The sequence below is a fragment of the Canis lupus genome, chromosome 18 (genome assembly GCF_011100685.1).
Source record: "Canis lupus familiaris isolate Mischka breed German Shepherd chromosome 18, alternate assembly UU_Cfam_GSD_1.0, whole genome shotgun sequence".
NCBI lineage: Eukaryota > Metazoa > Chordata > Mammalia > Carnivora > Canidae > Canis > Canis lupus.
Window position 1 is genome coordinate 37,543,348 of NC_049239.1, and position 22,760 is coordinate 37,566,107.

The following is a 22,760-nucleotide window of genomic DNA, read 5'->3' on the forward strand; positions in this document are numbered from 1 at the left end:
CCGGCGGGGGGGCGGGGGGCGGGGCTGCGAGTCGGGCTCGCGAGGAAGCCCCCGACGGGCGGCGCGTGCGCAGTCTCTCTCCACGGGACCTCCTTCCCGCCGCTGAGACTAGGAAGCGGGACGCCAAATCTGTCCCCGCGCAGCCGCCGCGCCGGGCGCCGAGCGCCGAGCGGGGGCCGCCCTCCCCGAGGCGCGCCTGTGCACGTTCCCACGCACGCTCCGGCGTACGGCGGCGGCCCGGGGTCGCGAGCCGGCGGAGGACCCGCGCGCGCGGAGGAGCCCGGGGCGGCAGCGCTTCTTCCCTCCCTCCCCCACTCCCCTCCCCGCTCCCTCCCCCCCTCCCCAAGAATGTTCCGCTACGAGGTGAGCTCTTGCGACCGGAAGTGACCCCTCCCTCCCTCCCGCGCCCCCTCTGCTCTCTCACCCCCGCGCCCCGGGGGGGAGGGGAGGGGAGGGCGGGGGCGGCTGGCGGCGGGACGCGGGACCGAGTGGAGCGCGTAGGGCCTGGGGTCGCGCGCGGCTCTAGTCCGAGGGCGCGGAGCCGGCTCCAGGGGGCGGGACTGCCCCTATCAGTTGCGGCTGGGGAGAGTTGGCCTCCGTTTTGGGGTGGGGAGGGCCCGTTAAGTGCGGTGACCTGAGCAGCCCCCGCCCCCACCCCCACCCCCACCCCCACCCCCGGCGGGAGCCGCGGGGGGGCAGAGCGCTGCACCCACCGGCTGGCGCTCCTTCGGGAAGAGTCTCCCGGGAAAGCCTAGATACACGTTTCCCGCCCTGGACCCGGAACCCCCTCCCCTCCGGTTACACACACACCCGGAGGCTCGGGCACGGGCGGGTCGTGGGGCGGGGGGAGGGGGGCCCCGGACTCGCCCTTTCCTGGGGCCCGAGACTGTTTACCAAACCGGGCTCCGAACTGGGAGGGGGCGTGTCCCGCAGAAGTTGTTCTGGGGCGAGTGGAGGGAGACGTGGGCTCGCTGACCATCCCGGGAATGCAGCAGCAACAGTCGGGAGTCCTGTGACCCTGCCGCTAACTCACCCTTTGACCTTGAGCTGCTCCTAGTCTCTGGACAGAAAGTTTCTGGATTTTGTAGACGGAAGGCTGCTCCAGGTGATCGCTGAGAAGCTTCACAATTTAAAAAAGCAGTGATTTGGTTAAGTAGGTCTTTTGTGATTTGGAAGGGAGTGCAGTGCGGCTGGAAGCTGCCTCTGCTGCGGAGGCAGTCGCATGCCTGCTTTGGGGAACTTTGGGAGGGCTTAACCCGGGTTAGGATGGCCTCTTGGCCTAACCTTGCCTTTGGGAACAGCCTGCTTCAGGACGTAGCCCGGCACGGTATATCACAGGCTTGCCTATTGATATGTGGCCTGAGTCTTTGAAAATTGGGGACACGTGTACTTGATACTTGATAGGAATGGTTCAAGACCGAACCGACTTGATGTAAACATGGAGAGAGATGATGAGGTGCAGTAGGCAGAGTTGCCAACACAAAAGAGAACTTGGAGAAATAAGAAATCAGTGGAAAACTAAAGTGGAGAGGGGAAATGCTTAAAGCAGAAGGAACCTAAATTGTTCTGATACTACCATCGTTCAGCAGTCCACAATTTTTGCCAAATCTTTGCCTCATTTAATCCTCACACAACTCTCTAAGGTATTGTCCCTTTGTTACCACTCAGAGCCTAACGCAGAGCTGGAGACACAGTAGGTACTCGAGAGGTGTTTAACGAGTTAACCAGAATACGATTTGGCCAAGTTTGCGCCATTCTCTTGTGAGAATGAAGCCAGAACTTGAATTCACCATATCATGGCTTTCCCAGAGTTCACTTAATTGAGGTTGAAAATTTAGCTTTCTGTTTCATCCTCAGAGTTTGGGCCTACAGAAAACAGAAGGGTGGAAAATGAAGAGAAGGCTGTAAAAGGACATAATAAAGTAACTGATATTTTGACATGAGTATGAGTAACATGATGCTTCTGTTGAAAAACATACATAAAACTCAATAATGATAAAGTGTTCGTTTTCAGTTGTCATTACTTCTAACCAGTGATGTCAAAAAAGTTAGGAGCCTAATTTCTTGGTTGCTTGAAGAAACACTAGATTCTTGATAGAGAAATGGAGTGTTTGGGAAAAGAGAAACTGAAAGAAGATACTGCCATCTTCCAATGTCAGGGAAATTGGGGCAGAAAAAAAAATGCTGTCTTTACAAGAGGTCATAAGCTATTTTGATGATTGGAGGGACAAAATGAGCATTTTTTTAAATGAAGGTGTGAACTTCATGAATACCTAATAAGCTCTCTTCTTTCTTTTTTAGTCCTTAGAGGATTGTCCCCTGGATGAAGATGAAGATGCATTTCAGGGCTTAGGAGAAGAAGATGAAGAGATTGATCAATTCAATGATGATACATTTGGGTCAGGTGCTGTTGGTAAGACATCTTTCTCCTGTAATGTCATCTTGATCTCTTGCTCTTCAAATATTCTCTTGTATAAGTGATTTGTCTTAGAGTAACTGCATTCAAAAACTTGGCAAAATATTCTATTCTTAGAAGTCTCAAATAGTTTAGTCTTCACTGGAAGCATCTACTTCACTCCCCTGGGCCCCTGTTTTGCCTTATTTATGTATAAAACCAGGTGTTCTCTGAGTCCAGTGCCTTCCAGCTGTTTTATCTGTGGTTCTAGGTTGATGCTGTAAGGCATGCAAATAGTTAGACAAGTAGACGTTTTATGAAGATTTGAAATAATCCTGGAAGAAGGAAGTTTTTATTTGTGGAATATATAACTTGGAAAACTAGTAGACTAAAAGAAAACTTGGACTTGGGTATATATGTTTTAAAATTCAGTTAATCAGTGATGTATTGTGTGACCCCACTATTGGCTTACATAGTATCTTCAATAAACTAAAAAGCATTTCATTCTAAGAATTGTGGTGATAGGAAGTCTTCATAAGTTAGAAAAGGGCTGGGCACAGATGAAATTTTCCTATTCCTGGATATAGATAAATATTTTAGGAGTTAGAAAAAGGTAAAAAATTAAAGAGCCAGAGTAAACATGGCTCAGAGTTATAATTACTAAAATGAGAAACTTAGGGAACAAGCTTACATGATAAAATTTAAGAAATAAAGATCCTGGAGCAAGTATACCCATAAAATGTGCTTTCAAAAAAAAAGTAGGTAAGAGTCAATGCAAATTTTTTGCTTTTGACTGTTGGTATCGAAAAGTAGCAATGACAGTGTTTCTGTTGGGATGTGTAAAGTATGTGTGATTTCTTTGGAATCAGCATTTCTGTCTTTGGAACGAATATTCAAAGCTAAGTTGCAAGAGGAAATTTCACGATAGTGACTAATCTTAAAATGTTGAATATTAAAAAGAAAAAAGAGGTCTTAAAGGTGTGATAATGGTTACTCGTTTTGCAATGACCAGGACAACTTAAATTTGTTAAAACTTACACTGAGTTAACTGGCATAAATAAGAAAGTATAGTACTGTTTGTTAATCAAGGTTTACAAAATACAGTAGAGTTTAAAACTGCCACTACCCGGAGCAGCAAGAGAAGTGTTTAAGGTAGAAGCAAGGCCGATTACAGAAGGAAACCAAAGCCCTTTTGGATCATAGCCATAGTTTAGATGAGAGCCTCCAAGAGGATGACATGATCTAAGATGCTGTTCTCTCTCCATGGAGATCACAGGGAAAGAGTTGCAGAATAGAATTGCAAACGCAAGGAACTCATGAGAATTGCAAATTGTATTTGGAAGTTAGTTTAGTCTAACCTACAGGATACAATAGAAGTTACAGACATTGTGCACTTGGTTCTACAACTCCTTTTCTCTTAAAGTATTGTCCTGAATGTCACCATTAAATAAAGTTGATGGAATTGATTCATAGATACTATATGAAGATGAGATGGCATACTAATATGTCCTCAGTTCTGAACCTGGACAGAAGAGAAATAGTTTCAGCTCTTCTCATTGACTTTCAGCATGCTGTGGACAATTTTTTTCTGCTTCTATGTTCCTCACAGGTGGGGGAGAATATTGCCTTAAAAGGACATTAGAGTGTACAGGACTGTATTTTATATAATGGAAAAAAGAAAAGTACACACACATCAAAAAAGCCTGTAGGGTTATCCAATAAAAGAACAGGTAGTAAAAAGTAAAGGCAATGGAATAGCATATGGTCAGCTCACTTTGTGCCCTAGATCATAAGTGATTAAGAAAGACTTTTCTTGGTCAACAAAGTTTATGATGGAGAAAAGTTTTCCAAATATGAGTCCTTATCTTTGAGAGTATAATATACATGAATTATAAAGTTAAAATCTTTAGAGAGAGAGCAGGGGGAGGGTGGTGCAGAGAGAGAGAGGGAGAGAAAGAGAATCTCAGGCAGGCTCCATGTCAGCACAGAGAGCCCAATGCAGGGCTCAATCTCAGGACCCTAAGATCATGACCTGAACCAAAATCAAGAGCCACCTAACTGAGCCACTCAGGTGCCCCTAAAGTTAAAAACTTAATTCTTCAGTTGAATGTCTGACTTGGGCACAGGTCGTGATCTCAGGGTCCTGGGATCAAGCCTGGCTCCCAGCTCAGTGGGGAATCTGCTTGCCCCTCTTCCTCTGCTCTCACACACTCGCATGCGCTCTCTCTCTTTCAAATATATAAAATCTTTAAAAAACAAAAACTTAATTCTCCATAATATCTTGATATAAATATTATACAGATTTAAAATTTAAAAATTGCTGTCAACCGGGGATTTCTTTACTGTACAAGATGCTGTTTGAGCTGGGGTAAAGAATTTTAAACCAAGAGGTAAAATATCAGACCTTTGACATGTGTTAGGATTTAATAGCTTTTAACTCAAGAGTGAGTGTCTTGAATGATACTTGTTAGTAGTTATTTTAAGTGACTGCTACTGATGCTCTGATGTCATGTTTCTTTAAGATGCTAGTCCTTCTGCTGGAAAAATGTTTACATCATCTAAGAGCAGTAAATGGCCACAGTAATCTCAACTCATTCTCTAAAAATAAAAGTTAACACTTACAGAGTGCTTCTTATCTATTAGGTACTATTCTAAGTGTTTTATATTTATTATTAATTCTCACAACCCTGTGAGGTAGATACTATTATTACCCTCATTTTAACAAATGAGGAAGGAAAGTATGAGAGAGGTGAAGTAACTATAAATACAATCAGGGTAAACTGCCAGTTATGACTGTCCTTGAGGAATCTTTGGGGATCTCCTGCTTCTGCTTGGAAGGGCTCCCCATTCTTTCCACCTCCCCTTTATTGATAGCTACTATAATCTTTAGGGACTTAGGTTGCCTTAAAATGAAATCACTTGTACTTTCTTTTCATTTTGTGTTGAGAACTATTCCTGGACAGCTGCTGGAGGTGGGGGGGGGGGGGGGGACTTAGTAACCCACATCAGGATATAGATTATTAGTTGAAGGAAAGCAAATACTTCTTTTTCTTCATTTCACTGGTAATCCTTTGCCTACCCTTTATCATTTCGACCATTGTGGATCAAGCTCAAGCCTTGACACAGCTAAGTAATTTTATTTTTAGATCATTTGAAAGAGATACAAGTGAAGTATCCTCGAATAGTAAGGGCGTGTGATCTCCTGACATATTGCTTCACATGAGTTTTCACAGAGCAAGGAAAACCTAAAATGATGAGAGTATTCTGTGACATAGATCCCTTTGCTTACATGTTTGCAACAGTAACAGTCAATTCACAACAGAGAACCATTCTTACAGAATATGGCTATTTCACTGGTGTTTTTAAATTAAGGACAAATAAACTATTCATCTTTGGTAGGATCTGGTAAACTTAGTAAACATGAGTATGGGAGGTGATAAATGAAAAATTATACATCTGGAATTCTGTCTGCCCTTGCTTTTTGGATCAGTAGTGTTATATGACTTATTGCTATGAAATAAAAATAACAAATTTTAAATGTTTATAATCTGATCCCAGAAGGGACTTAGCTTACCTAATAAATACTTGTGTAAGATGTTAAGATATTTATAATGCTCATTATGGTATTAATCATTACATTGGAAATAATCCAAATTTCTATATCAATAGAATTAGAATCTTATACAGGGAGACATCTGGGTGGCTCAGCGGTTGAGCATCTGCCTTTGGCTCAGGGCATAATCTTGGGTCTGGGGATGGAGTCCCGCATCAGGCTCCCTGTGAGGAGCCTGCTCTCCCTCTGTCTATGTCTCTGCCTCTCTCTCATGAATGAATAAATAAAATCTTTAAAAAAAAATCTTATACAGGTATTAAAAAGAATGAGATGATGTTATCAGTAGTTACGTGCATGTGTGCATACATGAAAAGTTGTCCAAGATATATTGCTTAAATAAAAAGAAACCAGTTAAACTTTATAGTTTGCATTTTGGAGAACTTAAAATACCTGTAGAATTCTGGAGAACTTTCTAAGTTACATCTTTGTGTGAGGTTTAAATTTTTAATAAACCTGTATTTTCTTTGTAAGCAGGAAAAAAAAGATAATTTTAACAAGTTGTACTTGAGTCCCTTAGAAAATAGTAAATCTACATCCTTTTTTTTTTTTTTTTTTTTTTTTTAAGTGGCTACAATGTATTATACCCTAAGTGTATACTGGGTACCTTTTTCTTTTCTTATTATGGTGCCTCCAGCTCTTCTGTCATCTTTTTTTTAATGAGGTATGTAGAAGAATGATGTGAGAAGGATTGCCATTGAGGACACTCGAATTCTGTGTTTCTATGTTATAAGGAAAATTACCTGTTATCCCTTTCTGTTGAAGCTTACAGGGGATAAAGAACAAAACTAAAGTTAAGAATAAAATACATACAAATACATGGGGGTTTTGTGAGTTTGAAAGTCTTGGTGTTCAGATGAGGTGAAGGTAGCATTAAAATGAAAAGATTTTTTAGGGAAAGTTTCCCTGAGGAGGGAAAGACACCTGAATTTAAATGCCAAAAGGAGCGAACTAGTGAGTGGAAGCAGAATGAAGGATGATTGAGGAGCACTGGGATGACCGAGCGATGGAAATAAGGTAGGGAAATAAGGAGCAATGGAAATAAAGAAGCTGATGGGGGTTCTGAAGACTTTTACCTGTGCTGTAGCAGGACTCATAAATAACACTGCATCGGCATATTGTGTGAACACATAACCTTGTGCCAGCACCAGACTGTGTAGTAGTGTGCAGGAATAGCGGGGACGTTGTTAACATGGAAAAGGACCGGACCAGGTCTGGATCGCCATCCCCTTTCCCCTGGCGTGCTGCAGTAGCCATCTGGCAGACCTCCATGCTTCCATGTTTCTGCTCCTTTCCCTGCCCCTCCTCCCCAATTCTTGAATCTGTTCTCAGTACAGCAGCCAGAGTGTTTCTTTCAAAAAGTCAAGCCACATCAAACCTCCAGTGGCCCCCATTTCAATCAGAATGACCTGGAAGGAGCTCTCTCCCATCATTTGGCCTCATTTTTTTCTACTCTTCTCCTCGATTATTCCAATCCAAACACAGTGCTTGCTATCTCTCACAATCGTCACTTATCCTTAAGCCTTCTCTATAGATGTCCTCTGTGTGGAACACTCTTCCCCCACATAATCCACACAGCCATCTATTGGACTCTTGATTCTGCTCAGACGTCACCCTCAAAGTGAGACATACCTCTGACCATCCTACTCAGTCTCCAACCTTTGCTTTTCCTCCGTCCTCTTACAGCATTTCATCTCCTGATAATAGTACCGAATTTACTTATTACATTTATTGTCTACTTTTTGTCTCTTCTCTACTTGAAGGAATGCTCCAGGAGGCCAGGGACCTTTATGTTTTTATACACAGATCTATCCCGTGTGCCTAAAAGAGTACTTAGCACATAATATATACTCAACAAATACTCATTGAATGAAATGAATGAATTTGAGAGCTTGTAAAGAAGACGATTATAATTTAAAAGAACCTGTATACCAATGCAGAGAGTTTTAACTTTACTTTTTTGCCTGATAAATCATAGAATCTGAAAACCTATGGGTTGTTGTATACATACCTATCACCAGTTTAGAAATTGTTTTCAGGATACAGTTTGGATGCCATTCATAATGTATTAAACTATCAGTCTAACTGCTTGAATTTTATTTCTGGCATGATGTTATTTGTCCTTAATCACAAAAATCCCACTTTCAATTTAAGCCTCTTAGCTTAAATCTTATTTCATGTCTCTAAGTGGAAGCTGACTATATTCTAACATGAGTTCATTTGGTTAATTGAAGAATTTCATAAAACTTTTAGTCCCTATATGAAGTATGTTTTTTTTCTTATGATGTCCTTATAGATGATGATTGGCAAGAAGCCCATGAGCGCCTGGCTGAATTGGAAGAGAAACTGCCAGTGGCAGTTAATGAACAAACAGGCAATGGAGAAAGGGATGAAATGGACTTGTTGGGTGACCATGAGGAGAATCTGGCAGAAAGGCTCAGTAAGATGGTGATTGAAAATGAGCTAGAAGATCCAGCAATCATGAGAGCAGTGCAGACCAGGCCAGTTCTGCAAGTGAGTAAGTTACTCTGATTTGAGAACTATAGCAGACTAGTAGTTAAGGTGAAGTATTGAGCTGTGCATTTTGTTTCATCTACTATCCTAAGAAACTTGCATGTTCCATATAAAACTATTAATATAATTCCTGATCATAGCAGTTGAAGGTGGGGAATAATGTACATCCTAGAACACTGTAGTTTCGTCTTCTCAAGCAGTTGAGACTCTTTTGGAGCTTTGTTCACCGAAACCAGTTTAAATCGCCCAGAAAGCTCTCAGTATTCCAGACTTTGCGTATGTGTTTTCCTTTTTTGTTAGCCCCAACCAGGAAGTCTCAATTCCAGCATCTGGGATGGATCTGAAGTTCTGAGGCGAATCCGAGGACCACTGCTTGCTCAGGTATTAAACATTTTCTCTTTATACAAATTCCTAGTACGTGGAAACTCCTGTTGGGATCCTTTCCTTACTGAAACAGTGTATAGGTGTGTCTATCATTTGCTATTATTGTGTTGATTATTTGATCTAGTGCTCATAACTGTACCTGTTGATGGTACACTTTCGCAGCCTCCACAGCAATGCTCAGTTGACTGTGCTTTATTTTGAAAAGGTAGAAAGGGAGACATTAGAATTCAAATTTGTTAGCTTATAATCCAAATTCCTGAAGTCATTGCTAAGTAGAGCCATGGGAATGAAGAACAGATAGGTGTTTAACAGTGGTTGGAGGTAGTGGAAGGGGTTGACTGCTGAGGGACAGTACAGCAGAGGTTTGGGCAGTGACAAAACTGCTCTGTTTCTTGACCGTGGCAGTAGATCCATGAATCTCTGTATTTATCAAAATTCAGAGGACTGTACAGCAAGGAGAGGGAATGTTACTGGACATGAATAAAGAAAAAGTTTAAAAATTTCTCAAGATGCTTTTGGCATCTGTACGTATTAAAACATTTTAAGTTGGCTGTGGGCTAATTTTCTATTTGTTTTGTTTTGATTTTTTTTTAACCCATTTCTTCAATTAGGAAATGCCGACAGTGTCTGTATTAGAATATGCCCTGCCTCAAAGGCCCCCACAGGGCCCAGAAGATGATCGAGACCTTTCTGAGCGTGCATTACCACGGCGGTCAACTTCACCTATCATTGGGAGTCCTCCTGTTAGAGCCGTCCCCATAGGCACCCCACCTAAGCAGATGGCCGTACCCAGCTTCAACCAGCAGGTACCTCTCATTAACAGGCACTCAGCCCAGGATATTGGGAATCTGGGCAAAATTATTTGGGAAGTTGGCAATGCTGGGAGGAGGGTGGAAGTTTTGGGTAGGCATTAGATTAGAAAGAGAAGTTAGTACAAATAAGAGACACTTTCCCTAATGCCCTTTGCTGGTGCTGCTCCTGTTGCTGCTGCCTTTTCATTGGGGGAGAAAAAGGGTAGTTAACCACATTTAGTGTATATATCCTTTTCAAAGTGTTTTGCTGGCTGCCCACAACATTGGCAGAGAGGTAACTAAAAGCCGGGGGGAGTGGGAACACACAGCATTGTCCACATCCCTTTTTACCTTTAAGATATCCCTGCTTTCCCTAGAGCCTGTGCAGTCCTGTTCCATAGACTTTCCTCCACCTGAAACCAGCAGCTGAAAAGGAAGGCCAATTTGGAAGGTATGGGGGGAGGGTGGTGTTGGTATGGCCTAGTTAGGCTCAGTATTCTATGAAACGGTGGAGTCACAATGTATCACAAAACAGCTGAGCATGGCGGCCATATCACAGGGGCTTCAGAATAGGACTTAGTTAATCCTCCAGCTTTCTTATCATTCCTTCTCCCTCGCTGCTACCAAAATAATATCCTCTTGCAGAGAATTTGCAAGTCAGAATATCTGCTGGTACCTCCCTCAGATAGCATGGAAGGGTGGGGATAACTGGAGAATTAGCTAAATCTTCCTCAGTTACAAGTGGCACGTTGTTTGGTGTTTACAAGAGGAAGTGACCAAAGGTTCTCATGTGAACCTATAGCCGTAGCAATTTGCTTAGAAGTAGGGCTTTGCGTTGAGTTGTGTGTGTCTACCAGTACTTGAGGGGAGGGAGTGTAGGTGGAGGAAAAACTGACTTCACTGAGTGTAGTTGTGTATATGTTTGTCCTGATAGATCCTGTGTCCCAAGCCTGTCCATGTCCGGCCCCCGATGCCACCGCGTTATCCTGCTCCCTATGGCGAGAGGATGTCTCCAAACCAGCTCTGCAGTGTCCCGGTAGGTCACTTTGAATCCTAATGAAAATGTGCAGCATATGTTTTCTGATCACTACTAGTATATAGACGTCTCCTAAATTAGGTGCGGTTTTTATAATCTCCCATACTTGAATTTCTGGATGTTATGGTCCCCAGGTCAGAGGCCATGATACATCATGTTCAGTTGTTTCATACCTGAGGTGATTTTTTTGTTTGTTTTATCTTTAAAAATCCAAACCTGGCATGGTCATCTGGTTTCCTGCTATTTCAATCCCTCATCCTTCTTCAGGTTACCTGATCATAGTGCTTTCTGATTTCTAGCATTGCTCTCTTTTGTATTCCTTCCATAGACAGCTTGACTCTACAGTTTGAGCATTTTACTATCCAAGTTTATTCTGCATTCCTACTGAATTTCTTTATTGTATCAATTTACCTATTTCACAGAATGTATAATTTTTTTCTTTTTTTTTTTTTGCTTAGAACTCTTCCCTACTGGGTCACCCTTTCCCTCCTAGTGTTCCTCCCGTTCTCAGCCCCCTCCAGAGAGCACAGCTTCTTGGAGGAGCACAGGTAAGCCTGTGATGAGCCCACCCCATGAACAGCTCTCTTGCTTTCCTGACCTTTATAGGTGCTATTCCTCTTTGCTGTTAATCAGTCTCTATTGCCTCTTATTATTTGCTTCATTTTTTCAAAGTTCTTCTCTGTGGATAAAAGCAAGAGGACTTGCTGATTAACTAAATCTGAGATCCTCTCCCTCTTTCTAGCTACCGCCTGGACGGATGTCTCCCAGCCAGTTTGCACGGGTCCCTGGATTTGTTGGTAGTCCGCTAGCTGCCATGAACCCCAAGTTGCTGCAAGGGCGAGTGGGGCAGGTGCTTCCCCCAGCACCCGGCTTCCGGGCCTTCTTCAGCGCTGCACCCCCCGCTGCTCCGCCGCCTCCACAGCAGCACTCCCCTGGCCCAGGGCCTCACCTGCAAAACCTAAGGTGTGCAAACTAAGGCCACTGTTTACCTGTCGGTTGCCCAGATCTCTTTCTTAGGGATGCCCCTAGATGTCTGCAAGAGGTGTGTTTTGAGATGTTACTGGATCCTCCACTTGTCAAACAGAGATGTGTGACAGTCTCCAGGCACTCTTAGGAATTAACATTTCCATAAAGTCATGTGCTACATGTATAATTTGCATGTTACTAGTTAATCGCCTCTTTTATTCTTACTGACGTTTCTTAGGTCTCACCTTATATCCCTTTTACAAACACACAGGTCCACAAAGTACTTATCAATTAAGAATTATCGCTTAAGAATTATCGCTTAAGAATTATCGCTTAAGAATTATGCTAAGACCAGAGGTGTCGATGCTGAGTAGTCAGCTCACCTCAGTGTTAGAGCTAAGTTGTCACTTCTGTCCTGGTTTTTCGATGGGTTCAAGTTCCTGCTCCTAGTGAGGTTGTGGTTTCTTGTATATTGTACCAGGATTCCTCAGAGAAACAGAACCAATGAGATACATATATATACACACATATATATAAGTATACATGTATATGTGCACACACATCTATCTTGAAATAAAGATTTATTTTAAGAAATGGCTAAGAAGATCAATAGAGCAGGCCAGCTGAATGGAAATTCAGATAAGGGTTGAATTTGCAGTCCTGAGTGAAATGTGTAGGACAGACTGGCAGGTTAGAAGCTCAGGCAGCACTTCTGTGTTCCAGGCTTGAGACAGAACTCCTTATCTGGGAAATAACCAGTTTTTACTCTTAGTGCCTTCAACTGTGGGTAAGGCCCACCCACATTGTCAAAGATCCTCTTTTTTCTTAACTCTTAATTAATCGTATCTACAAAATACCTTTACAACATTTAGACTAGTGTTTGACCAAACAATTGGGCATCATAGCCTATAACCAAGTTGACATAAATGGACCATCACACATACATTTTCAGTGTCATTCCCAAACAGTTGAAACAAAGCACATTAAATGTTTTAAGAGATTTCTGTTTACAGTTAGGAGGAAGACTAAAATAATTGTACTGCTTCACTGCTAATTCACTCCAATTTTATGATCGTTGTCTTAGGAGTTGAGAATTAGTCTTTGTAGAGGACATGAAAAAGTACAGCAGTCTTTTCTTCTGAAAGGTCTAAGAATAGACCTGGACATTCCCTGAGTCCAAGTGTATGAAGTGATCCTGTACCAACAACATTCTCTAAAACTTAACATCACAGAACAAGAGAATTGAAAACCTTTCCCTGTTTTTCTCAGATCTCAGGCCCCCATGTTTAGACCAGACACAACTCACCTCCATCCACAACACCGTCGGCTCTTGCATCAGAGACAGCAACAGAACAGAAAGTAAGTATTCATCCTGCTCCTTGGTGGTTTCTTAATTCAGCTTTTAATTTTGACAGTTTAGCAAGATGCTACTGATTTAGTTTACTTTTTAAGTAAACTTAATTAGTATTGAGTTTATGTTACTGGTAAAGAAGATTGTATATGCTGTCATTTTATGTTTTTGATACACTAGCTTTATTATTTTTTTAGAGAGTGTGTTGTGGGGAGGGACAGAGGGAGAAACAGTCTGAAGCAGACTCCATGCCCAGCACAGGGCCTAACATGGGGCTCGATCTCACAACCTGAGATCACGACCTGAGCCAAAATCTAGAGTCAGATGTTTAACCAGCTGAGCCACACAGGCGCCCTTATGTACTAGGTATAAATGACAAGATTTTATTAACGAATTTCTAAGATTCGATAAATCTGTTTCTCATACATCAGAAATACAATATAGATCTGATTTTTTAAAAGTCATTTTATATTCCTTACCGAGTTTTTACTATATTGTTAACTGCCTTTGTTTATCATCTCAACTCAGAGATAACCGTGAAATATCATCTCTAGCCTTACATTTCGGTCTTATGTAAAGTCAGCATTCGCTCTATTTTTGCCTATAATTTAATCCTCATTCAACAAATAGAAAAATATGTACTATGTGCAGCCCTCGCTGTGTTTCAAGCACTGTGGTAGGTTTTGAGGACTGAAAGAACAAGATGGGTGAAAGTCCTGCCTTCATGGAGTTGACATTCTACAATCATTCATATACAGAAAATTAGAAAATTAAACATAACTTTGAGGTTTCTTTAACCTTCAGTTTTATAGGGATCCCTGGATGGCTCAGCGGTTTAGTGCCTGCCTTCAGCCCAGGGCATGGTCCTGGAGTCCTGGGATCGAGTCCCACAACAGGCTCCCTGCAGGAAGCCTGCTTCTCCCTCTGCCTGTGTCTCTGCCTCTCTCTCTCTCTGTGTCTCCCATGAATAAATAAATAAATAAAATAAAATATTAAAAAAAAAAAGAAACCTTCAGTTTTATAGTTCTACATGTATAATTCCTTCTCTCTTTCAAAGAACCTCTAAAATACTTTTTGCAGGGGGAAAAAATACAGGCTCTTAAAATAAGACTCAGAAAGTATAAACCATAAAGGAAAAGATTAATACATTTGACTGTTAAAATATAAAACTTCTAGTACCTGTAGTTAACAATATGGTTTTATGTGTTTGAGAATTTATAAAGAGGATGAATCTCATTCATGTGAAGTGTTGTTGTTAGCACCAAAAAACAAAACAAAAAAAACAATGGGAGATACAGAAACTCTGGTAGGTGTTGAATATATCCATTACCATATGTGTAGTGATGGTGTAATAAGTGTTTGCATGTCCAGACTTATAAAACTGTACACATTAAATATGCACAGTTCTTTGTCAGTTATACCTCAGTAAAGCTGATAAGATTTTGCTCATATGTGGAATTTAAGAAACAAAAGAACAAAGAGGAAAAGACAAAAACTCATCACTATTATAGAGAACAAACAGATGGTGACCAGAGGGGAGGGTGGATGAAATAGGTGATGGGGATTAAGAGCACCCGTGATGAGCTCTGAGTAACATTTAGAACTGTTGAACCATTGTATTGTACACCTGAAACTCAAAGATTTTAAACTTGCTTATAATCAGGAAAATACAGATTAAAATTAAATAACCATTTTATATCATCAGACAAGCAAAATGTGAAATGTCTCAACACTGTCATTGTTGGCAAGAATATTGGTTAGCCTCAGCCTCTTGTAAAGCATTTGGCGATAAATAATGTTGAAAATGTGGATGAACCACATACTAGCCTTCTCCTTGTTGGTGTATACTTCTGTATGCTCTCAACACAGATAGAGGTGACAAGCATAACATTGAATAAGAAGCAAAGAGCAGATTTACATTTCCAGTACAATTTGTGTAAAAGTTAAAGGCAGATGGAATAATACTGTATAATATTTAAGGACATACATCTGTCATGAGTCTTAAAAACATTGCAGAGAGGGACTCCTGAAGGGCTCATTTGGTTAAGCGTCCAACTCTTGGTTTCGGCTCAGGTCATGGTTTCCCGTTTATGCAGTCAAGCCTGGCATCAGGTGCCGTGCTCAGTGTGGAGTCTGCTTGGGATTCTGGAATTCTCTTCTCCCTCCCTTCACACACACACACCAAGCAGCCTCATGTGTGCTCACACTCTTTCTCTTCCTCAAATAAACAAAAACTTCTTTAAAAAAAAAATTTTCAGGAGGAGTGCATGCAAAGTCAGGATAGTGGTTCCTCTTGGAAGGAAGGGAGGCAGGAAACCAGGATCCAGACAGGGTGCAAGAGGGCCTTAACTAAGTACAACAGTATATTGCTTTAATATTATTGTTGAAAACCCTGAGACAAATGGGGGCAAATAAATTTTTTTTCATTAAGTCTGGGTGGTGGATAAATGAATGTTTATTACGGGCTTTTCTCTGTATTTGAAGTATTTCATGATTTTCATCAAGTTAAAAAAGTATATAGACTGCAAGTCAAATTGGCCAGTGTTCACACCTCTTGGGCCTTGGTGTGTTGTCTTCAGCAGAGAAAATAAAACTGCCTACCTCTTAGGGTTATTGTCGGGCTTAAACAGACGTCCATCGGTGAGAGTGCACAGCACATGGCGAGGCACTCAGCAGCTCTCAGGTGTATTGCCTTCAGCGTGCATTGCGTAGCTCTTTCTTCTCTGATGCCATTAAGATTCAGTCCCTTTTCACTCCTTTGTTGACAAAAGCAAAGTGCAGTCTTATTTTTAACTGGCCCAGCTTGTTTCTGTATTGTTACAAAGCCTAAAGAGCAAATGTGCCCCTGTGTTTGTTTTCAGCCAGCATCGGAGCCTCAATGGTGCTGGAGATAGAGGAAGTCACCGGAGCAGTCATCAGGACCATCTCCGAAAGGATCCCTACGCCAATCTCATGCTGCAGCGAGAGAAGGATTGGGTCTCTAAAATCCAGATGATGCAGCTGCAGAGCACTGACCCCTACCTGGACGATTTCTATTACCAGGTAGATGACCATTCTGTCCCTTACTCTGGTGAGGCACTTGTGAAAATAGTGGTAGCTTTAAGTCCTGACAGAATTTTCTTTGGACTTAGTTTTCAGTAGGGTAAGAATTGACTAAGCAAATTCTGTCCTCTTAAGCTGGAGAGCCTCTCCCTATTCACCAGAAGGTGTCTGTATATGCCTTTTATTCCTTACACACAGAGCCTTTCAGGCCAGAGTTTGAAATCTCTTCAGCATTAATAATCTGGTTCTCTCAGTGAAGAGTTACTGGTGCTCTAACTTTAAAGATATTTCCGTTGATGATGGGCTCTTCTGAAGGCTGGGATTTTTTGAGAAGTAAATGTCTCTAGCTGTCTAGCAAAAATTAAGGATCGATATATTAATTAGAGTCCAGGTTGTTAGCTGCCACCAGTATAATCACATAGTGATAAAGAGCAGCCGTACTCTGGGCTTGTGTTGCAACTGAAATCCTCTTCCTGTGGTAGAATTACTTTGAAAAACTGGAGAAACTGTCAGCTGCTGAAGAAGTACAAGGCGAAGGTCCCAAAAAGGAGCGCACCAAGCTCATTACCCCTCAGGTGGCCAAACTGGAGCACGCCTATAAGCCAGGTAAGATCCTTTTGCCTTGGCCCATAATAAAAGAAAATCAACATGCTGTAGATACAAGGTAGAAATAACTGTATAGATGACTGGCTGTAGAGATGTTCAAAGCTCATTTATTGTCCTTAAATGCAGAGGTCAGCCTTCATTGCAGTACAGAATCAGTGGTTTAGCAGATAGACTTGTAGATCCTTTACTGCTTGAGGTTCCTTAACTTTTTAAAACATGTTATAATTTCTAGTATCCCTATAATAAATGGGAAATACTTCAGATTTTTATTGATTATCCTTGCAACCAAAAAATGGGAAAAGATTTAGGTAAAACATCACATTAGATACATAGATTTTGGGGATCCCTGGGTGGCGCAGCGGTTTGGCGCCTGCCTTTGGCCCAGGGCGCGATCCTGGAGACCCGGGATCGAATCCCACATCGGGCTCCCGGTGCATGGAGCCTGCTTCTCCCTCTGCCTGTGTCTCTGCGCCTCTCTCTCTCTCTCTGTGACTATCATAAATAAATAAATAAAAATTAAAAAAAAAAAAAAAGATACATAGATTTTTGTACTGAATTGTTAGGCTCTGAGTAAAGAATAGAGAATATAAAGGTCTTTGAAAGCTGCCTACATTGCTAAGTTATTTGTCGGAAATGTTCTGTCCTTGCAGTGCAGTTCGAGGGCTCTTTGGGAAAGCTTACTGTCTCCAGTGTGAATAACCCCCGAAAAATGATTGATGCCGTTGTAACATCGCGGAGTGAGGATGATGTAAGTGTCAGCAGAACTGTGTTCAAGAAATGCTGGGTCAGGTCATCCCTACTCCCTGGGGGTCATTGTGGGAGGGAATCAGGCACAACAGAGTTGTTTGTTATCTAACTGGGAGCTTTCCTCCACCGCACCCCAGCACATCCTGGCATTCTGGTTTCCTGCGGGTGGGCTGAAGTGCTAACACCTTCCTTTTTAAGGCAGCTAGGCCAGACTCTGGGTGGCAGGAAGTCTTTACACTGGGTCACTGGCTGCAAATAGCATTGGCTGTTTATTCCAGTTTTTAAAATTACCATTTTCTATGTGTTTTAAGATTTTCTTGTGATTATCTTCATCTTCACTGCATTCTACGATTACCTTTTTATCCATCTGTAAACTCAGTTTGGTAGTCTTTGTGGGTGAATTCAGTCAATTCTATGACCTTTGTCCAGTTATCGTTGTTTAGATTAATGTTTATTAATTAATGTGTAAGTTTCTCTTACAGTCTTGTCACAAATGAACTATGCACACTTAGAAAATTGTTTTTAGGGGATCCCGGGGTGGCTCGGCAGTTTAGCACCTGCCTTTGGCCCAGGGCGCGATCCTGGAGTCCCGGGATCGAGTCCCGTGTTGGGCTCCCAGCATGGAGCCTGCTTCTCCCTCCTCTCCTGTGTCTCTGCCTCTCCTCTCTCTCTCTCTCTCTCTCTCTCTCTCTTTCTCTCTCTGTCTTATCATGAATAAATAAATCTTAAAAAAAAAAAAAAAGTCTTTTTAACAGAGATAAAGAATTCACACTGAATAGTCTTGTCTTTTTTTAGGAGACAAAAGAAAAACAGGTTCGGGACAAGAGACGAAAAACCCTTGTCATAATTGAGAAAGTAAGTTTTAGAATTTGTTGTTGTCGTTAGTTCCAAATAAGGAACTGTCAAATATATGTGTACACAAGAAGTGGAAAAGTAAGCAGTCGGTGTGCTGTGATTTTAATTAATGAGCATATTCTTCTTACATGCCTGTTGTATACCAGAACACACTAGAAAGGACGTGCTGTGCCTCACCTATGGCCTTGTGGAAAGAACACTGCAGTTACAGTGACACGTCCTGGGTCTTTGTCCAAGCTTGTTCAGTTAACTGCTAAGTGTTTGCGGTCAGGTCACCTTTCTAAGAAAGTGAAAAAAATTATATTATTCCACCTGTGAATTGAGTTAATTAAGTCAGTTCACAGGTATTACTGGATATCCCCTGGATGCTGGGCACTGTGCTGGATGCTAAGAAAAATGTGGTCCTCATTTGGCACTTAGTTTGTAAAGTATAAATAACAGTGTTGCAAGGCCATAGGCACAGTGAGGAAGGGCACAGAATGTGCAACCACACTGCAAGTCACATCGTCTTCATTTCTGAGTCTGTGACTCGAGGCAAGCTACTTAATCTTTCTGTGCTGTCGTCATTTTCTTTATCTGCAACAGTGGAGACAGTAATAGTCTTTTTTCAGACCGGGTTGTGAAGAGCATCAGGTGAAACGAGTATGTGCACCCAGGAGTGAAATTATTGCTGTGTTTATAGATATAAGGCACACCTGAAGCAGTGATACAAGTCATTTATGTTACAGTGCTATTCTTGCTGCTGGAAAGTTTTCAAAGTACTGTCCGTTCCATCCTGGTTAGAAGTCAGGAGGGACAACAAACAGGAATTCTTTAAGTCCTTTCACTCTGTTTTTCTGGATTCAACAGCACCTTTTTCCTCTCAGTCTTACTACAGTTTGTTTCCACTCTTTGTCTGTACCTGGTGGTCTTAAACTCTCAAATTGTTTATCAAATACTCCGATCCTGACCCAGCATGCTGTCGCCTGCTTTGTGTCTCACTTAGACCTATAGTTTACTCCTGGATGTGGAGGATTATGAAAGGCGGTATCTCCTAAGTCTAGAAGAAGAGCGACCTGCCCTGGCGGATGAAAGAAAGCACAAAATTTGTAGCATGTATGACAACTTAAGGGGGAAATTGCCTGGACAAGACAGGTAAGAATTGTACACTTGGAGTGACACGTGAGACCAGCCAGACTCCTCACTTGGCTGACCTGAGCTTTCTACATGTCTCTCTCTCAGATACCTTCCTTACCATCCTGGGAAGCTCAGAGTCTATCCTTCTGGCCTAACTCAAGTGCCATGTCATACAAAGCACTTCATAATCCTTCCCAGCCAGGAAAAAAAAAATCTCTTTTTTCCAGATTCATTTATTCATCACCAATATATTTCCTACCTGCTAAGGCCTATGCTGGGCACTGCAGATATGGTGGAGAACAAGATATGGTTTCTGTGTTAGAGCCTACAGATTGTGCTTGCTTTATGCTTTACTGTAGCAGGTTCAACCTTGTAATCTTTGTGTTATCTTTTTCTACTGAGATGAAAAGTTTAGACATTTATATTCTCTTGGGATTTCCATAGAATGCTCATATGCTATGGAAGCCAATCAATCTTCCGGTGGGGACTATGCTCCTTAATATAGCTGTTTATCTGTATCTGTCATCTCTCCCATGCAGGATCTTGCTAACAGTAAATGTTCTATAAACCCAAAGTGTTTTATTTGATGAATGCAAGAGGACTCTGTCCTGATAATTTCCTTTCCTTTGCCCATTTAAGAGAATCGGTGATTATTCTAAGCCAGAACACGCACAGACCAGAACATAAAAATAAGCACCCTCTTTTCAGCACACCTTTTCTGGAGTCAGGTTGACATACAAGTGGTTGAATAAATGTAGGTTTATCCATAGTTTGAGATGTTATGCAGCCATCAGATCAACGTAGTTGAAGTATGTTTATGGAGATAGAATATTGTCACAAGAAGTTGTTGAGTGAAGAAAGTCAAGAAACAAAGCTGTGTGAATTCTCTGGATTTTTTATTTTTTTTAAGATTTTAGTTAGTTATTCTTGAGAGAGACAGAGAGGCAGAGACACAGGCAGAGGGAGAAGCGGGCTCCATACAGGGAGCCTGATGGTGGGACTTGATCCTGGGACTCCGGGATCACGCCCTGAGCCAAAAGCAGACGCTTAACCACTAAGCCACCCAGGAGCCCCATTTTTTTCTTTTTTAGTGAAAAAATATACAGCACAAATGTTCTTAAATACGATAATAATATAAAGTTAATTCTGAAATGATTGTTTTTATATCCTTTTTGCTTATGTATGTTTTCAGATTTTGCCGTATCAACCATGTTTTTTGTTTAGTTGTATAACACATAAAGGAAACGAATGCATGTAGTTTGAACAAGTCTTTTTAATGTACATCTGTGAAAGGACAATTTTCTACATTTGAGAAACTTGAAAAACGACTTGTTAATGTGTGGTTGAGAGTTGGAGAAGTAATTCTCACTATTTTGCAGCACAGGTCATCTTAGGGTGAAAACGAGCACAGCATATTCGTTCAGTAACATGGAAGAGGAGAAAAAGGATGTCTTCAATTGTTCTTGCTGACCTAAGTGAGCATTTCCTTCCCCCGCAGGCCAAGTGATGACCACTTTGTACAGATCATGTGTATCCGAAAAGGGAAGAGAATGGTTGCCCGTATTCTTCCTTTCCTCTCCACAGAGCAAGCAGCTGACATTCTCATGACAACAGCCAGGAATCTCCCTTTCCTTATCAAGAAGGACGCACAAGACGAGGTGATCCCCCATGTGGGACTTCTTTCCTTTGGGTCTTCATAGTTTATAAGGTTTCTAGAATCCAAATTTCATTTTCTCCCCCTCCTCATTTCTGCTGTCTTATCTAACCTTCAGCAGTAGGATTTGATTATTTAAAGGAAAACTCCAGGACTATATTTTTAATCCCACTTTTGCTCCAGTAGACCAAGTTCCTAAACCAAGGAAAGCAATAATCCCATCTTAATTTGACATAGTTGTGAGGTTATGTTGTATATCAGAATTTTGGGAGAAGCAGATAATTCAGCCCTACTCCCAACATGCTGAATCAGAATTTACAGAGGAAAAATCAGGGCTTCTGTATCTATAACAGAATCCCTAGCTGAATCTGATATGAAAATTTACAAATTTATGATCTTGGTTAGTTTGCTGGATATAAAGTATCCCTCGTTGGGCTGTTGTCAGGAGCTTAACATCCAGCTGTAGACTTAGTTGAATGGTGTCCCACATGAATCAAGCCAGTGCTTGTAAATGACATTTATCATGATCTAAACTAGGCTGGACTTTGAAACATGATTTTCAAGTTTGTAAGTTAACTCTTGGTAAGAACCGTGCTCTACTTATCTTTGTCATAACACTTGAAAGATAAGCACTATTTAGAATAGAATAACTTTAGGAGTTCAGAGCAAGAAATTGATAAGGGTAGCACAACGGGCAATTATTACTGTAAGATTCAGAATGTTAGAACTTAGAGCGAGCCTTATTACAATAGACTGTGCTTGATTTTTTTTTTTAAGATTTTATTTATTCATGAGAGGCAGAGAGGCAGAGACATGGACAGAGTAAGAAGCAGGCTCCCTATAGGGAACCTGATGTGGGATTCCATCCGAGGTCTCCAGGATCATACCCTGGGTGGAAGGCAGATGCTCAACTGCTGAGCCATCCAGGCGTCCCTAGACTGTGCTTGATTAATAACCATCTGGTGACGATCCACAGAAAACATGGTACCAAAATACCTTGTAAGTGGGATGGCATGAAAAAGTTGAAAATTATTCCTTCTAAAATCATAACGAGTTGAAAAAGTCCTTCTAGAGATGATAGCACCAGCAGAAGAAACTAATGCAAAGTTGAGGCCTCATTGTCAGGAAAGGTAAAGTGGGATGAGACAAATACTATTGGAAAGATTTTAAGAAGGGAAAATGGGTTGGAGGAAAGTTTAAGGATTTGAGGTTTATCCTAGAAAATAGAAGCCAGACTAAAAGCAACAGGTCCCTTATAGCCATAGATGGTTGTAGGCCATGGGGTGCGCACTCCCAGTCCTAGAGTAACTCCTCTATGGAAACAAGTTTGGGAGAGCTTTATTCATTCTGTCGATACTTACTGAACATGTGTATAGACCAGATACTATTTTAGGTCCTAGAAATATAGCGCCTAGTGCTGGGAGCTAGGAATTCGAAGATGCTTGCCTCCGTGGAGGTACCTGTGAGTGATGAAAACTTGGTTAATTAGAGAGGCCAGAGTTTTTATCTATGCATGCTCAAGAGTAATAGGCCAGATCTCTGAATACCTGTTGCTGGAAGTAGTGAGTAGTTGCAAGTCTAAGGCATAAACTATACAAGGTAATTCTGGAATAATGTGCCAGAAAGTAAGGAAGGTGACTGACTCCTAGGGTCCTATGTGAAAGATGTACAGACAGAGTTCAAGGGGCTCCTA

At 41.6% G+C, this 22,760-nt stretch overlaps 1 protein-coding gene across 1 annotated transcript in view; it reads left to right on the top strand.

Moving 5' to 3' along the window:
* Nucleotides 1–317: 317 nt before the first annotated feature.
* Nucleotides 318–22,760, top strand: part of PATL1 (PAT1 homolog 1, processing body mRNA decay factor) — a 28,733-nt gene continuing 6,290 nt past the window's right edge. Inside the window, exons 1-15 of the mRNA XM_038563165.1 lie at nt 318–363; nt 2,302–2,413; nt 8,302–8,519; nt 8,820–8,900; nt 9,515–9,709; nt 10,629–10,730; nt 11,189–11,278; nt 11,473–11,693; nt 12,966–13,055; nt 15,909–16,089; nt 16,572–16,695; nt 17,346–17,443; nt 18,238–18,297; nt 19,283–19,431; nt 20,912–21,071. Coding sequence (XP_038419093.1) covers nt 349–363; nt 2,302–2,413; nt 8,302–8,519; nt 8,820–8,900; nt 9,515–9,709; nt 10,629–10,730; nt 11,189–11,278; nt 11,473–11,693; nt 12,966–13,055; nt 15,909–16,089; nt 16,572–16,695; nt 17,346–17,443; nt 18,238–18,297; nt 19,283–19,431; nt 20,912–21,071 — 1,896 coding nt within the window. The 5' untranslated portion in view covers nt 318–348. The remainder of the gene's footprint in view (nt 364–2,301; nt 2,414–8,301; nt 8,520–8,819; nt 8,901–9,514; nt 9,710–10,628; nt 10,731–11,188; nt 11,279–11,472; nt 11,694–12,965; nt 13,056–15,908; nt 16,090–16,571; nt 16,696–17,345; nt 17,444–18,237; nt 18,298–19,282; nt 19,432–20,911; nt 21,072–22,760) is intronic.